Source organism: Mytilus edulis, chromosome 3, assembly GCF_963676685.1.
Source record: "Mytilus edulis chromosome 3, xbMytEdul2.2, whole genome shotgun sequence".
Classification (NCBI taxonomy): Eukaryota; Metazoa; Mollusca; class Bivalvia; order Mytilida; family Mytilidae; genus Mytilus; species Mytilus edulis.
The window spans coordinates 80,077,371-80,096,363 of record NC_092346.1 but is presented as its reverse complement, the minus strand read 5'-3'; the positions used below and the strand labels follow the sequence as shown (position 1 = coordinate 80,096,363).

General features: G+C 32.1%; 1 protein-coding gene across 1 annotated transcript; it reads right to left on the bottom strand.

Annotated features, from left to right (window-relative positions):
- Window positions 1-364: 364 nt before the first annotated feature.
- On the bottom strand, window positions 365-18,905 carry LOC139515447 (uncharacterized). Its single transcript, XM_071305016.1, has 6 exons — window positions 18,818-18,905; window positions 18,194-18,329; window positions 16,971-17,059; window positions 7,011-7,134; window positions 1,134-1,210; window positions 365-539 (listed from the first exon to the last, which is right to left on the bottom strand). The coding sequence occupies exons 1-6, from the start codon at window positions 18,903-18,905 to the stop codon at window positions 526-528; spliced, it is 528 nt and encodes a 175-aa protein (XP_071161117.1). The 3' UTR covers window positions 365-525.
- Window positions 18,906-18,993: the final 88 nt, after the last annotated feature.

Below are 18,993 nucleotides of genomic sequence, written 5' to 3'. Positions count from 1 at the left end.
AAATCTTTACGACAAAAGATGACTTCACGAGTTGACCAACCCGATGTTTTTGTGAGGTTCTTATTTCTCAGTCTTTTTATATGTTGCGTTTTTTGTACTGTTGTTTATCTGTATGTCTTTTTCATTTTTGGCCATGCTGTTGTCAGATTATTTTCGACATGCGAGTTTGAATGTCCATTTGGTATTTTTGCCTCTCTTTTTCTACCCATTTTTTTAAAATGTTGTGAAGTTGTTCTATTCAATGTAATGTGTGGTGATCTCTAGGTGACTTTTTTGGTTGTAAAAGATAAGTGTTTGCTGTCTTATTGACTTTTATGCTATATGTACATATTTATCTCAGTTGATCACATACATAAAGGGACAAGTTATTTATTAAACTGAAGTATAAAATACATTTAGAAACTTTTGTTTTATTAAATGTACTTCTATAAAAGAACGCAGAGTTGTAGTTAGTTGTCAAACGAAAAATCTTTACAAATGTCATTCTTATGTAATTTCATCCTTTCGCTTTTCTATGCGGCTTCTTTATGCTGTATTTCCTGTAAACATCAATAAAGTTTGATTCAACATAAACAAAAATACAAACAATGTGATCTAAATGAGTTAAATCATTATGATTGAACTTTTACTTATTTCTATAGTGAACACTCAATGCTGCATGCTGTTTCGGAGACCGACCTACATATATCATTAAATGCAATGTTCTCAATCAAAAATGGCCTTTATTAATGTTTGTTTCTATTTTTTATAAAGTTGATGAATTCCTTATCCTTATTTTGAGAATTTGATTGCATATAATTATCAAAATTCAATACAATTCTCCCATTTACTATTTGTTTTATGTCACTTAATGAAAACTAAAGTGTATAGTCACAATATTCATATTCTATTTTTTTTTCTACGTTGTTCTTTAAAAGTTATTAATCTCTAACGTCTTTACAGTAGAGCTCCAATGACGTACACGTTTTTAAAACGAAATAATACAAACAAAAAAAGATGAATAGACCAGTCTTTAAGCGGACAAGCAAATTATTTTGTGCTAACTTAGTAGATTGCAACAATATGTGCACATTAAAGTTTTGTGGAATTCGAAATATACTATAATCGAAAATTAAAATGATAGTTTTACTTACGGACACATTTTTTGTAGACTACTGCGGCTACACTTATGATAACTACTAAAACTCCTATCACAATACCAGCAATCATCCTGAGAAAAAAAACATGACGGAAAGTTTGAAAAGGAAACTCGATTCATACAATATTGTTTCAACATGAAACACGTATACATTCAATATATTAACCTTCCCTATTGTGAGCTGTTGCTATCAGCATTTCCTTGATGGAATGTGTTATTTACATGTCAACTTTTTAATAAAGTATTCCATGTGGTAAAGTCATTCCTTTGAATGTTTTAGTTGCAATCACCAGTTCTTTGACCGTTAAGACATTTCTATCTCAGATATGATCGTGGATATGTTTCAACTGTCGTAACCACAATCCCGTCCTTATCAGCGGATTTATACTTGCATTAATGACACAACGGGCGCAACATGCAGACGAAATAAGAACTGCTTACTGCTCTGGAGCACATTGAACTTCGGGATTAGTCAGATTCGTGTTGCTCGATCTTTTGTTTTCTATGTAACGTGGATCTGTTCAGTTCAAATCTTCGTCGATTTTTGTTTGTTTGTTTTGCTGCCATGGTATTGTCAGTTTTTTTTTACTTATGAGTTTTGAATGTCCCCTTAGTAATTTCCATCTTCTTTTCCCCTTATCTATTCAACATACTTATTTACATTTTATGTCCAAACAACGGAATCCATATATATAGCAGGGCTTAAGAACATCAGTTGTTCGACCTGTTAGTCAAATGCGTTTTGTTAAAATATATTTTTTCACTATTTTGGTCTTTTGGAAAATGTTGTTCGTGCTGTATTTAGACCCCTCTACAACGAAATTTGTTACATGCACACGTATAAAAAAAAATTATCCAACGCAATCATAGGTTTGAATGTTGTTTTCAATTTAGACTTGTTTATATCTATTTCGTTTGGGCTTGTATTATATTTTCCCTCCAGTTTATATAATCCGTTCATCTTATTATGACTCTTTAAAATTCAAGAGTCTATCCTAAATTGAGATAAATTTAATGGCATTCCAATTACTTTTCGAACCTTAACATCACTGAAGGGACATTAGTTGTCGAAATCCGGATATGGTGTAAAAACTTTAGCACCTCGTGTCGCGGTATACCATCTTTGCCGCAAGTTTATTGTTTTCTACTTGTTATTAAATTAATATAGAAATCCATTTTGTTACACCTTGTCATCAATTTATTTGTCAATCGTCAATGACACTCAGCAGTGTTTAAACTGTTTTCAACTTCGACTTGTTTATATTTATTTCGTTTGGGCTTGTATTATATTTTTTCTCCAGTTAATATAACCCGTTTATCCTATTTCGACTCTTTAAAACTCAAGAGTCTATCCTAAATTGAGGTAAATAATATGGTCTTTCAAATACTGCTTCGATCCCTAACATCACTGAATATAGTTAGCAAAGGTACCAGGATTATAATTTAGTACACCAGACGCGTGTTTCGTCTACATAAGACTCATCAGTGACGCTCATATAAAAATAGTTATAAAGCCAAAACAAGTACAAAGTTAAAGAGTATTGAGGATCCAAAATTCCAAAAAGTTGTGCCAAATACGGCTAAGGTAATCTATTCATGGGATAAAAAAATCCTTAGTTTTTCGAAAATTCAAAGTTTTGTAACAGGAAATTTATAAAAATGACCATATAATTGATATTCATGTCAAAACCGAAGTGTTGACTACTGGGCTGGAGATACCCTCGGGGATGAAACGTTCACCAGCAGTGGAATCGACCCAGTGGTGTAAATAGTTATCAAAGGTACCAGTTTATAATTTAGTACGCCAGACGCGCATTTCGTCTATATTAGACTCATCGGTGACGCTCAGATCAAAATAGTTATAAAGCCAAACAAGTACAAAGTAAAAGAGCATTGAGGACCATAAATTCCAAAAAGTTGTGCCAAATACGGCTTATACCCCAGTCCCACTAGGCACGATCGCACTACAATCTGCGAAAAAAAAATGCAAATTTTGATGATCGTAGTACGTATACGATCGTGTAGGTCGCAGTAAGGTCTTCAAGATCGTGATGAGCGTGGCCAACTTTGAACATGTTCAAAACAATCGTGGTGCGGTCGTGATGAAAACAGGTCGTAGTAGGAGCGTAGTGAGAGCGCACTAAGGTCGTGGAAAGATCGCAAAGGTCTCTGTGCCATCGTAGCGAGAGCGTAGCGAAAGCGTGATTCTATTCAGAGAGACTGCGCTACGATCTCACAGCGACGTTATTACGATCTCACTACGACCATCACGTTCTCAACGCGACCCAACTACGCTTCCACTACGACCATACCACGTTTACACCACGCTGTTCATGACCACAGTACGATTCTAGCACGCCCTTACCGTCCTCATCATGCTCTTCTTACGACCTCACTACTTTCATACTACGATTTTCATTATTATTGTCATTTCACATAAAATATATGAAATCTCTCAAGGTTGTGTTTGTCTGTTTGTATTAAGGACTTCTTGTTCATTTTCCCAACCATGCTTCTCGTTTTTATATAGATTAGACCGTTGGGTTTCCCGTTTGAATGGTTTTACACTAGTAATTTTGGGGGCCCTTTATAGTTTGCTGTTCGATGTGAGCCAATGTTTCTAGTTGAAGACTGTACCTTGACCTAGAATGGTTTACTTATATGAATTGTTACTTGGATGGAAAGTTGTCTCATTGACTCATACCACATTTTCCTATGTCTAATAATATTGACACATGTGTGTCATCTCTGCTATCGTTCACTAAAATATCGTCATTTGAGCTTGATGAACCAGCAATAGGTTGTAATTTAGGTTGCATTGATCGGTCCGTCATCTCTGCTGGATCAGGATTTGTTACTATCAGAACTCCCTTTGCCTCTACATCAACCCCTACCACCACGTCCACGTGTTTTAGTAGATTTTGGTGGCATGCCTGTATTGTTTCAGAGAAATCTATGTATTAATCAGAAACAGAAGGAATGGAACTGTATTGATATGGAACACGATGTTGACGTTTTTGCTGAGAACGTAGTAAGATCGCAGTATGAACGTAGTATAATCGTGGTAAGAACGTGCTATAAGCGCAGTAGAAGCGTGGTAAGATCGTGTTGCAATCGGATAACTCGTGGTATGGTCGTAGTGAGAACGTGATGAGCGTAGAAAGATCTTGATAAGCGTAGTGAGGTCGCAGAATAAGCGCGGTGAACACGTCGTATTATCGTAGCGGGATCGTTGTAGAAGCGTACTGAGGACATAGTAGCATCGTGAAAGCAATGGAAATTTACAGGACTGGGGCTTACGGTAATCTATTCTAATCTATCTATAAAAATGACCATATAATTGATATTCATGTCAACACCGAAGTGTCGACTACTGGGCTGGTGATATCCTCGTGGACGAAACGTCCACCAGCAGTGTAATCGACCCAGTGGTGTAAATAGTTATCAAAGGTACCAGTATTATAATTTAATACGCCAGATGCCATTTGAATTCGTCTAAAGCGGATATGGTATAAAAAAAATTAGCACCACATGTTTTTGGTAACCATCTTTGCCGCAAGTTTATTGTTTTCTGTTTGGTATAAAATTAATATAAGATCCATTTCGTTACATCGTGTGATCAATTTATTTGGCAATCATCAATGGGTTTAAGAACATCAGTTGTTCTACATGTTAGCCAAATGCGTTTCACTCTTTTGGTCTTTTGGAAAATGTTGTTTGTGTTGTATTTAGTTAGACCCCTCTACAACGAAATTTGTTTTACATGCACACGTATAAAAATTGAGATTTTTATCCCACGCAATCATAGGTTTGAACTTTGTTTTCAATTTAGAAAATTACCTTTCCTCGTCAGTTTTAAACTAGCGTATATAAGGCACGAATAGGAAATATTTACAGATTAGCTGAAATATTTTGTAAAGGATTCTACAAATTAATGCAAACCTTTACAATAGATATTTCAGCTGATCTGTAACAATTTCATCTTCATGCCTTATATATCATGTACTGTATTACCACGCTAGATTAAAACTGACGTGGAAAGGTAACACCCGGCCACCGAAAGCTTTATTATTGAAGCCAAGGTGGTCGAGTGGTCTAGCGCGTCGGATACAGTGCATGCGATTTAGTGTCACAATATCTGAATAGCACGAGTTCGAATCCCAGCGAGGGATAATAAAAAATATGCGAAAGCAAATTTACAGATCTAACAATTTTTTGCTGATGTTTAGAGGAGTTGTATATATATTCAAGTGAAATTGTCTCGATTTGTTATTTTATCTAATCAGGTTTTTTTTTCGAACACTCGTATCAGCAAAGATAATGAAATATTATATGCTCATGTACATACTAGTGGATGATCGATCTAAGTTGCCATTTTCTTACCCTTCTCAGTTGTTTCTGTTTTGGAACAAAACAAAGTTTTCAATCTACATTTCAAGAAATCAAAATGTAAAACATAATACTAAACGGGACAGAAACATAGTAACACACACAACTTAATTAAAATTAGACAAAATAGACTCCACTAATACGAGTAAAATGAAATATCGTAAAAAGATTAGCATTAAATCTGTATCGAAATACAGTCCTTTTGTTGAAAGAAGTCAAATACTTTGAATGTGTTTTAGATGTATGTTTATGCATATTAAGGTAGCACAATACAAAGATTTTGTCACTCCCAATCAGACAACTTTAAACTGATGTAATTCATTTCATCCTTCTTTATATTTTTAAATGAGGTACCAAAAGAAAGAAAAAAGATTAATCTTTAAAATTGTGATAATTTCATTATGACATAATTATTACATAATTAATTGTCATGTGATTAGTTGCTATATTGTGATGTTCACTATTGAATGAATTTTATCTTTGTCCTTCATAGCATCCCAAAATATTTAATAGATTCTTGTACAACACAGCTTGACCTCCAAAACAGTTACTCAGATTTCCAAAAACATCAATAGAACAAATTTTATACCCAATTGAATTTAGTGATCTCATATGAATTGATGTTGTAAACTTCATTGAAGATTTATGAGAGAATAATTACATTAAATGTATGTTTCACTATAATACGTTATTCTGATTGGCTAACTGTACATCACGTATTATTCCTTAAGCAGTTGTATCATACAATAAAACTTTTCATTCATGATGACACGAGGTCCCACAATAAAGTGCACAGGTAAATGAAATAAAAACTTGATAAAAGGCGTGTTTTCAGGATCCTACAGGAAAAAATGTAATTATTAGTATTGAATGCTTTTTTTTTGTAACTTTATAGGGTTGTAAAAGCGTTGACCGTGCGCACATTTTTAGTATGAAGCGCTTCCGCGCTTGATACAAAATATACTTCGGTCAGCGCTTTTACACCCCAATAAATTTACAAAAAAGAGCATTCAATTCTTAAATGAAATACAATAGGAAAAATCTGAGACACAGTTTTGGAGGTCAAACTGTTTTGTGCAAGAATCTATATTTTGGGATGCTATGAATAACAAAAAGTTAAATTATTCAAGTATGGACTTTACAATATAGCAACTAAGTACATAACAATTAATTATGTAATAATTATGTCGTAATGGAATTATCACTTTTTGAAAGATTATTCTTCTTTCTTTTGGTACCTCATTTTTAAAAGTTAAAGAAGGATGATTGGAATTACATCAGTTTAAAGATGTCTGATTGGGGATGAAAAATCTTTGTATTGTGCTATCTTAACGTCAGCATACATAAAACAGTAAAGGCTAGAATCAAGGCATGCCCATTTTTGATGCCAAACATAATCTTTAACTATTTGCCCATGAAAATAACACTGTTCTGAATAAAGAGGAAATCATTTTATATGCGACAGTAAAAGAAAAAGACCTACCCAGCGGATAGACAGGTTGATGTACCCGTGCACGAGTAACCACTCGGACAACACCATATGGTTCCTTTACAACAGTGATAGCCTTTTAAACATTGAGAATCAGATTGACATACAGCGGCAAAGACTGAAATATTAAAAACTTATCATCATTTGTACTGAACACATTGAGACAAACATTTTGTGATGACTACACATGAAAAAAAATGTATATGTATAGTAATAAGCTATAATAAATATAATTATAAATACATTCAAGTAACACTTATCCATACGCCAGTAAAAATAATGAAATGTTAAAATATATGAATTTAGATTACTAGTACTTAATATGTGTCACATTAAAATTCATGTTCTTTTTCATTTTAAGTTATATAATCGTTAAAATGCTGTCTGCATTACATTTAAAATAAAACCAAATATGATGCAAAAATATTATTCAACAATTGCATAGTTTGACTTTGTTTTTAAATAACATGTGTAAATGCAGTATGCAAAAACAGTGAAATGAAAATTAAATATGTCACTATTTTGACTTAACTATATTTATAAATACCTGATGCAAAAATGCAAGGTAAAACAAGACAAATTAAAGTGGAATGCATGTTGTATGATGTTTGTGTTCAAAGCTTTAAAAGCCACCTGTTTTTATAAAGGGTATTGAGGACCATCGTATAACAAATGTGGAAATCCCTTATACTTTCCTCTGGAAATTTCTCTCTCAATAATAAATCATTGCGATAGATTAACAATTAACAAGGATATGGTTCTAACAGTTATGTTAACTAATGTCGTTTGCTTTAGTTTGTTTTTAAATGTGACATACAGTACAAATTGACAAGTCAACAACTAGAAATTGTTTTAATACAAATAAATTGTACAGATAAATTATGTATGACATAATAAAAGATAGAAAATACAAAACTGCATTTGAGAAATTAAGTGATCTTTCCAAGTGTTTGATGAGCATAAATTGTGACAACGAAATTAAGTTTTTGTTCTTTCTTATATAATGGCTTTAGTTAGCAAATACACATTGGTATGTTTCTGCAGTCAGCATATCATAGCCGACCAACGTCCAACGTATTTGTAATAAAGAATGCGGAATTTAGATGCAAATACTTTGATTGGAAAATGGATAACCATACTTGTTAAAACAAACTTCATTCTGTCTTAATGAAACGTTCTCTGAAACTGACACACTAGTATAATTGCTTGAATATTTTTGACATGATATTTGGTATGTTTTGTGTATGTATTTACTTTATAAGCTATGTTAGAGAAAGATAAATTCCTTTATTCAAAATTATAAATCTAAAGGAAATACATTGGTTCCATTAAAATGGTTAAGGTATGACGTACCACAGGGTCTTGTCGGACTGTTAGTCACTGAGGTTATCACCTGTCCAGTAATCAGTACTTCGATGATGACATGGAAATATAGATATTTATATTTTAATTTGCTATGATAAGTTCAAACTGGAATTGAAGTCCTTTATCCGAAGTTCATATTCCTTGCACTTTTGGTCTTTTATATGTTTTATCGGCTTTTACTGTTGGTTAAAATATGTGTTTGTTTCTAGATTGATTAAGATGATAACACAATGTTTGACTACTTTACCCTTATTATTGATATGTTTACCTATTGTGTTTGTTTGTTTTGTTCACACAGCATGGTCTATATATTGGAATTTTATGCAACTGTTATACAAGTGAGAGGTTAAGCTTGCTTTAAAACCAGGTTTAATCCACCATTTTCTACATAAGAAAATGTCTCTTCACAGTCAAGATTATGACAGTTGTTATCCATTCGTTTGATGTGTTTGAGCTTTTGATTTTGCCATTTGATTAGGGACTTCCCTTTTTGCATTTTCCTCGGAGTTCAGTATTTTGTGATTTTACTTTTTTCTAAAACATTTCTTACGCTTTTGTCATCGATTTAGTATCAGTGAAGAAACATCAATTGCCAAAATACGCCTCTGGTGCAAAACAGTTGTTCATGTCAAAATTTCAGAAATCAGTTATAATGCAAGGAGGGGAGGGGGATTGACATAAATAATATTGTTATTACATGTACTATTACTCGCATTTTAGTATTTGAAAATAGCATTAACCTATTTAAAATCGACAACGACAAATACGTTGGACGTTGGTTGACTATGAAAGCGTAATATCATTCTTGAAGCCTATACGGGTAAAGCGTACGATATTAAGAATCCAGTTACTAATATTAATGCATATTCAGGATAAGATAAAATTAGTTTCAGTTTGTTCTGAAAAGATTGTTTCAGAAACAAATATAGTGTAGCATAAATGTACATTTCAAAGCATTATCGAGCTGTCATACTGGATAAATACCTAATTATTTTGTATTTATCAGGTAACAGTGCTTTTGATGTGTATTTGTTTATTCTACATTGTCTAGAGATATATGAGGAGAGTTGCGATCTCACAAAACATGTTTAACCCCACAGTATCAGTCTGTTCAAAGTCAAGAGCCTCTGGCCTTTGTTAGTCTTGTATTTTTTTGTTATTTTTCCATTTATATGTTTCGCAGTTTAGTGTGACGTTCATTTTCATTGAACACATTTTTATTTAGGGACCAATCGAAGTCCGCCTCCGATTGCGGGATTGCCCTTTGACACATTCCCTATTTCCAAAAGTACTGGTTTTTGTCCTTAATTTTTTCAATATATAGATATCTCATGTGTAGCTAAGCGCATTTCCTCACGTAGTCTTCTACATTAAACAACCTTATTCAAATCTAAAAGAAAAAAAAATCGATGTTTTCAAAATTCCATAATAATGAATCAACAAGGACGTATTGCATATTTTCCACTTACAATTTTGACTTTTCAAAATGGACTTTCTAAAATAAATTTCCTTTGAAGAAAGGTTTGAGTTTCTTGTCATGTTTATCTTTTCTACAAAATTGGCCCCATAAAATATACCCTTGATAAAAATAGCGGTACATTTGTAACAATGACATCAAACACATTTTTTAAAGAAAATAAATCATAGGACAAAATTAAACATCCTTGAAATTAGTAATCTTGTTTTCTTTGTCCGACAATAAGGTTGTTGTCAATTGTTCAGCAAAATTATGACATTACTCTATTAAAAAAAAGGTAAAAAAAACTAACATACAGAGCACCGGAAAAATTAGAAAAACAGAAAGTCCCTAAACAAATGACTAATACAAAAGCTCAAACACATGAAGTCAGTTGCCTGTTAATCAGTTGGTGTCGTTTGCTACTTTGTTAAATATTTGTTTTTGGTTTGTTTGAACATTAAATAGGCCGTTAGTTTTCTCGTTTGAATTCTTTTACACATGTGATTTCGGGATCTTTTATTGCTTTTTTATGTGGTATGGGCTTAGCTCATTGTTGAACCCCTTACGATGACCTATAGCTGTAAGTTTCTGTGTCATTTGGTCTCTGTTGGAAAGTTGTCTCATTGGCAATCATACCACATCTTCTTTTTTTATATCTATAGTGAGCTTAACCTATCTCTTGTATGACAGTCGTATTAAATATATTGACAACAATGTGTGAACAAAACAAACAGACATGACAATTAGACCGTTGGTTTTCCCGTTTGAATGGTTTTACACTAGTAATATTGGGACCTTTAAAGCGTGTTGTTCGGTGTGAGCCAAGGCTCCGTGTTGAAGGCCGTGCATTTACATATAATGGTTTACTTTCATACATTGTTATTTAGATGGAGATTTGTCTCATTGGCACTCACACCACATCTTCCTATATCTATGATACGTAAAATGTCAGAAAAAGAGGAACAGCAATCAATATTGTAATATATATAGTTTTAAATACTATGAATAAAAAAATAAAAAAAATATATCAACACAGAAAAAACAAAAAAAGCATATAGATAAAGCACATTATCACAAACGAAATACAAGAATACATTTACCATAATACAAAAACACAATATCGGGACATATAAGTAGAGAGTCAGGTCAAATGGATATACCCCCCCCCCCCCAAAAAAAACCAAAACAAAACAAAACCAGACAGAAAACATAACAACTTACAAAGAAAGGTCAAAGAACATTATAATACGTTATTAAGATGAAAATCAACGTCAGTACCTATAATCTTTACTTCAGGACCATCGGGTGTAATTTATCCTGGTTCATTAACTTTCTGCTAAGACACTGATACGTTGGCCCGTTTAACAAAGAATAAGTAGCAGCTGCAAGCTCTCGAATAGAGAATGAGTTGGGAAAAGCAGGTGAAGTTGGTATATTGCCACTAAGTTCGTTTAAATGGTAATTTTAAAATGATAATGGTCTCACTTGTCATAGATTCTGGTGATGAGATGACAAATTCGTGGTATCAGTCTAAAAACGAGTCAGGTGTAGCTGTGTCTATTGTTTTTTTAATTTCTTGTTCCGGGGGATGTATTTATGTAACCCAATTAGAAAATGCATATCGGTAACTATTCGGTTGTCGATGGTTTCTGTCATGTAAATTTTGGTTTTCCTTTGTTTATAGCACAAATTACAGTTCGTTGTTTTGTTTGAATTGTTTGCCGTTTTATCATGTCAGGGTTTATAAAAGCTTACTATTCAATGTGGATTTTGGTCACTGTTGGAGGTGTTATAATGCCATATAATTGTTTACATTCTTATTATTTGAAAAGTTGTCTCATACCCTACTACTTATTCTAATATCTATGTTAATAACCCTTATCAAACAAAAGCTTCATCGCTTGAAACGGTAATTTATACTACGTCAAACTCGTAGTCATATTGAAATCATCGTGCAAAGCTCAATGGTAACAATAATGGACGAAATGTAAGCACGAATATGAATATTGTCCCATATATAATATATATATTACTAATAGGGTTCTTAAAAGTAGGGAAAAATATGAAAATAAGATAGAAAGAAGGGAATATCGAAAAAGAGTTTGTGGTTGAAACATCAAATACAAATACTGCCTATTTTTCCAGTCGTTGCTTGTTGAGGAATTAATGGCAGGTGATATTGTTAAGGTTACAAATCAGTAAAATTGTCTTATATATAGATAAAAGAAGATGTGGCATGAGTGCTAAGGAGATAAATCTCTATCCAAGTCACAACTTTTAAAAGTAAACCATTATAGACCAAAGTATGGCCTTCAACACGAACTCTTGGTAAAATTTTGCATACCTCTATGTAACGTTGAATCCTAACAAAAAAATAATTAAAAAAAACAAACTTGGAAGTTAAACTGTTTCATTTGACAAACTGTTTCATTGCATGCACGCAAAATATATCTATAACCTGGTCAAAACAACTGTCACTATACTTAGTGCATAAATATTGGTCTGGAATGGAGTTTTGGTAATTATCTTTTTGCGCCATTTTTCTCTGTTTTTTTCTTTTTTTAATTGCCCATATATTTTAGCAGGCCATTACTCTCAATTCTTTTTTTCGCAAATTTTTTTAAAACAAATTTCGTTGGGGGTATATATATCAATCAACGAAATGTTGTGGTGGGGGGAAATGTAATAAAATGTCGTAATAAGCGTACTCTTGATGTTAACGCTTGTCGCGGCCAACAGCAAAACTGAAGCGTAAATACATAAAATAAAATCGGTGAACATATCATTATTTTATATCTGTCAAACGGAAAACTCTGTAGTAACAAATTAAATATGTTTTTAAGCATTTTTATGGGTTTCCATAGATTTTACGGCTTTAAGACAATATTTAGAAATGTTTTATTTATAATTGTACGAGTGTACTTCTGTTCAAATCTTCATACTTATTGAAAAAGTAAAATCACAAAAATACTGAACTCGAGCAAAATTCAACATGGATCTTCAGATTCGTACTGTATTTGAACTTTTAGACTTTTTTTTATTAGAGCGTCACTGATGAGTCTTTTGTTGACAAGACTCACGTCTGTTGCAAGTACAAATTTTCAATCCTGGTGTTTATGATGAGTTTACATACTGAATTCGAGGAAAATTCAATACGTGACTTGGTACAGGGTTTTTTTTAAGAAGAAAATAGTGGATTGAAGTGTTCATCCAAATGTATTTCAGAAAATAATTGAGATAAATTAATGAATTTCGGATTTTTAGTATAAACACATGTAAAACCTGTGTCATAACCTATTTACTGTAACTTGACCTTTACATGTTGTCTGCGGTACGGGAAACATCAACTGACACTTTGAACGATACGCACTCATCCTATGATGTAACATGAAAACCTAGTTAGTCCTTTAACTTTAAGTACTTTAATTGTGCCCTCAATAACTGTGTAGCTTTGATACAATGGCGTTATTTATTATTGTTATGGTACTTGTGTTTTGTTATCTATAATCCCTGGTTTTATAGTTCACCAGGAAGCTTATATTTAACCAGTGTTAATGTTAAAGTTTAAGTACTTTTCTACAGAGATTACAAACGCTATCATAACTTAGTTGGTCATTATAGACCATATATGTTCAACTTTGTACTTGTTTGACTTTATAACGTTTTTGATCGGAGCATCACTAATGAGTCTTATGTGGACGAAACATGCGTCTGGCGTTTAAATTATAATTCTGGTATCTTTGATAACTTTTTTCAAACACGACAGCGGAATTTTTCCAATTGTTGTATCCATTCTCCCGTCCAATTGTTCTTGCTTGTGTTTACAACTAGTGCCACATGTCATCGAATTAAAATAAAAATTTAATTTTCCATGAGCGACACGAAACGTATCACTAGTGGAACAGGCAACTCACTCTTTATCTGTAGTTAGTACCTTTTATGTAGAGTTTGTTCTTTATATAATATCAGTTTTTATTTATCAAACAAAAATAAGGGACCAGTCATTTATAACAGTATATTATGTATTTTGAAACTTTTGTTTAATCAAAGTACAACAATAACTGAAAGCAAAGTTTCAGTTGCAATTTTCCAAACATTAAATATTTTGTCTTTGTTGACGTCATTCTGGTGTCATTTAAGCCTTTCATTTCCCATAGCAGCTTCTTTATGTTTTATTTCCTGTAAATAGCAGTGAAGTTTTTTTCAGATTCAAAAATTACATTTTTATTGAGGCAATTATATATTTTGTGTGTTATCAATAGTAATGTTTTTTTTCATTTTCACAAATTTGCATTTCATTTGCGCTAAAAAGACGAAACCATTTGCACAAAAATAAAATTATAGTTTCACTTCTATGCAAAGACACCTGTGATAGTTTGAAGACAAACATAGTAATAACTTGTCCTTATATATATTGTGACAATTTAAATGAAATGCGAATCTTAAACTGTTTTAAAATTTCCACAGATGAAAAGAATAAAAAAGATAGTACTACTTAAAAGTCAATTTTGGGTTAAATGTGATTAAACATTTTTCCGTAACGCTCCTATTTAAATCGTTCGTACTGAAATATTACGATTACATAAAATACATTTTGAAGATGATATAAATTTTTGAAATCCGTTTACAAATATTATATCACTTTACATTCAAAAACAACCACCTGTTTCATATGGTATCATCAGTCCAATATAGTAGTGCTTAGCCACAGATTTGTTCAACCTATCACCACACGATTACAAAAAAAAAAAGGGAAATACGTATTTCTCTTTAATTCAAAATCCGAACAGGCATGTAGAAGTAAATCACGATACTCCTTCTTTTTACCCGCGTTGCAGAAACAACTTGTCGACGTTCCATTTTGTTTTTCTTACGAATATGACTTATGGCTTACTTAAAAAAAATCTTCGTTAATTAATCGGAATACATGCAATCACCAGATTTTGCGATTATCTGCACTAAGAAGTCAGGGGAAGGCTTATGTGCTGGATCGTTGGTTTGAGCTTATTATTATTTTTTTTGTTTCTTGACAGGTAAGATTTTTTCAGTTTTAACTGAGTACCTTTCTTAGATTCTGCAGGATTTCAAATATTCGCCTTTAGTTTAGTTTAAACATATTTTATTTGCTGAATTAAAGCAAAATGGATTAGACACAAGTAAATCATACTTATGAAGTCTTCTCCATAATACAATATAAAGTTACAATAATAGTATAATATAATGGACATGCATATAAAACAAACAGTTTATACAATATAATACTAGCTTTCATAGGTGAACAAAGAGGAGACAAAGTAAAAAAGGAAAAAGAAAATTTGAAAAATCGTATACTTCTGTGACGATGACTTGTGGATTGATGGCAACGATGACGTCCTGTGTCAGCAATAATAACGCTCTATCAAGGCATAAGAAATCTGTTTGACCTTTTTATGTAATTCTGAACATGTTTGAAAATTTGAATATTTTGTTCATTCGAAAGTTCCAAGTGTCCGCAAATTAATAGTTTTGTATCTAAAACAAAGTTTTCAGATAGCCAGTTAAGGTTATCGAATAAGTTTTTCCTACATAATGTGTATTTTGGGCAAACGAAGAAGTAATGGTAGACATCCTCAATATCGGACCCACAATGACAAGAGGGATCATTTATAATGTTAGCTCTAAATAGGTCATTGTTTAAGGATGAAGCAGAACATCGCAATTGCGTTAAGATAATATTTAATTTCCTTGGGCCGTACAAATAAAACGTTTCAATTTTACATACTAGACTATCGTTTTTTAATTCTTTCTTAAATTTAGAAATAGAGTCGACACTGCGAATTTTTGGATCAAGTTTATTCCATTCACGTATAGTAGAGGGAATAAACGATTCAGTAGTAAGGGAAAGTCTACAAAATGGAACAATAATATCTTGACCATTTCGCAACGGGTAGTTGGTTGTACTTTGTACACAAGGAGGTACAAGATTACATAGATATTCTGGTGCATGCTTTTGGTTCATGTTATAAAACATCTGTAATTTTCTTCTTCTTCTTCTTTCAAAAAGAGATTCCCAGCCAACCTCAGAATATAAAGTTTCAGTTTTTGTAAATATTGGTAGACCTGTTACTATTCTTGCGGCCTCCAATTGTAAATTTTCTAATTTATTTGAGTAGCCTATTCCACAATTATCCCACACTTCCGTGGCATATTCGAAAATGGGTCTAATAAAAACTAAGTATAGTTTTTCTAAATTATTTCGAGATAATCGATATTTAAGTTTACGTAAAACATTTAAGTGTTTCTTTACACTTGTAATTATACTTTCAATATGATTGTTCCATTTTGCGTCACTACTGAAATTAACTCCCAGGTGCTTATGAGATGTACTTAAAGGTATATTTTTACCATTTAAGGAAAAGCTGAGGTCTGGAGTCTCAATATTTGAAAAAATCATAATTTCGGTTTTATCTGGGTTGAATGACATAAGCCATTTAGAAGACCAAACATCCAGCTCTTTCAAGTCGCGATCAATAACAGATCTAATCTGTTCTCCATCGTTACCAGAATAGTTGAATGATGTGTCGTCAGCAAATAGCCGACACAGTGAAGTAAGCTTATCAGCAATATCATTAATATATAAGACAAAGAGAAGAGGGCCCAGAACTGATCCCTGGGGGACACCAGCTGAGACATTACAGAAGGAAGAAGACGAGTTATTTAATACTACTCTCTGTTTTCTGTCGTGTAGATAATCCTGAAACCAATTCAATACGTTTCCGTCAACACCATAAGCTTTCATTTTATATATAAGACCCCTATGCCAAACTTTGTCAAAAGCTTTGGAGAAGTCACAGAATACAAAACAATTTATATCTTTTTTTTCCAAAGAGTATTTTAAAAAGGTATAACCAACCATTTGCTTAATAACTAAACTTACAGAGCTAAGATACAATATTCTTATTTCCAAAGTTTGCAACGTTTGCTTTTGTAAAAGATTATCTTGAAAAGTTCGGCCAAATTTCCATGATTAAACACTTAACTAACCATTAATAAAAGATGATTCTGTACTGAAAATAATCAAGTGAACGACCAAATTGTTTTTTAATAAGCTTTAAAACTATGTGCACAATAACAATTTGTAATCTACTCACGGAAATACTTTATGTAAACTAGTACTGCTACTACTGCAGCTACACCACCGACAACTACTAGTACTCCTATCACAATACCAGCTATCGTTCTAAAAAAAAAAAAACAATGGCGAAATGTTTGAAATAGTTATCAAAGGTACCAGGAATATAATTTAGTACGCCAGACGCGCGTTTCGTCTACATAAGGAAAGGACAGTATGTCCAAACAATGGAATCGTGTAAGTGGAGGACATAAATACATTTAGTACCCAATATAATATATATAAAAAAACAAATCATGATATATAATCAGGAATATATGTACTAGTAGTAGAATTGTGCACACTAACAAAGCATGTGTGTGCGGTTATGATAATCATCTTTCTATACGATATATTTTATCAATTTCGTATACCAATGATAAATAATTTTAGGACCGAATAAGTCGAATAAATTCTTAACAACAACATACCTGGAATATCAAGAAATAAGCATTTCACATAAGAGATTTATGTGCATTATATAGACTTATCAGACTTTGATTGACAGTATGTTTAGAGCAGTTTTCACTTATTACTTTCTTTGGTTAAGAGAAATTTAGGTGAAACTGACCCTACCTCAATATCCTTTATGTGTAAAAATCCTTAATAAACTTAAAGAAATATTATTATTTATGAAAAAATAGGTAATATGTCAGAGTTTTCATCCCTCCTCAGTGATTGAAATGATAAATAAAAATTTAAAGTTATCTGATGTATAAATTTTAATATATTTTTTTTAATTAGATGGAATACGCTACGAGAAAACTAACAGGATAACATAGATAACTTTAATTTGTTGGCGAAATCTACCCTACGCCATGATTAAAATAGAATATCAGGAAAAAATAAACATAGTAATTGTTGAGGTATCTGTATGCACATTACAGTTCTCAATTTAAATGGATGCAAATATGCTCATATGTTTTGTGCTATTTGCGTCAGCTTGTTTAGCACATATAAAAGTCATAGATCCAGCCATGGTGATTATCTTTTTTTTTTTTATATAAAATAGTATATTTCGTTTAGAAGCAACAGTATTGACCGCAAACATGATTTTTAATTGTTTGCGAATGAAAAAAAATATCGAATTATGAGGACAGTATATTATATGTGATATGAATGTAAAAGACCTTCCCACCTGAAAATAATAGAAGTCTGAATTATGAGGAAACTATATATAGCATATGATGGTAAAAGACATACCCAGCAGACAGTGCTTCTAAACGACATTCTGCTGTACCTGTGCACGCGTAACCGCTCGCACAACACCATTCGGTTCCTTTACAACAGTGAAAGCCAGCTGGACACTGTGAATCAGAGTGACATATAGCGGAAAACACTGGAATATTACAAACATAATCATCATTTGTACTAAAAACATTGATACAACATATCTTGACGAAAGAAAAAAATATTGTATAAAAAATTCAGGCATATAAGTATGAATATATGAAAGTCACACTTATTTAGAAGCTAGTTGCAAATATATAAATGTTAAAATGTATATATTGAGATTGGTTAATTCACTTTTATAAGATTTTCAAAATAATTTCAGCATAAATAAAAAACGAAAATAAAAAACGAAAAAAATTATATAAAATACTGCTCGATTTTGTTTTGAATAACGCATGCAGATGCAATATGCAATAACAGTAAAATAAAAAATTAAGATAGCATTATGTTCACTTAGTTATAAATAAATACCTGATGCAAAAATGCAAGATAAAACAAGGCAGATTAAATTAAATTGCATGTCGTATAATGCCTGTGATAAGAATTTTAAAAGTTATATGTTTTATATAGGGTATGGGGACCTTCCTATAATACTTGTGGGAATTCCGACTACGTCCGTCTGGAAATTTGGTAATAAAGGTGGTGTACTGGTTGTTAAGTCAGCTATTTTAATATGCGTCATTTTCTTGATATACAGAACAAATGGACAACCTGGCTCTAAAAACATGTTTAAAAAAAATAATGACTAGATAAAAGATATAATTGGGAGA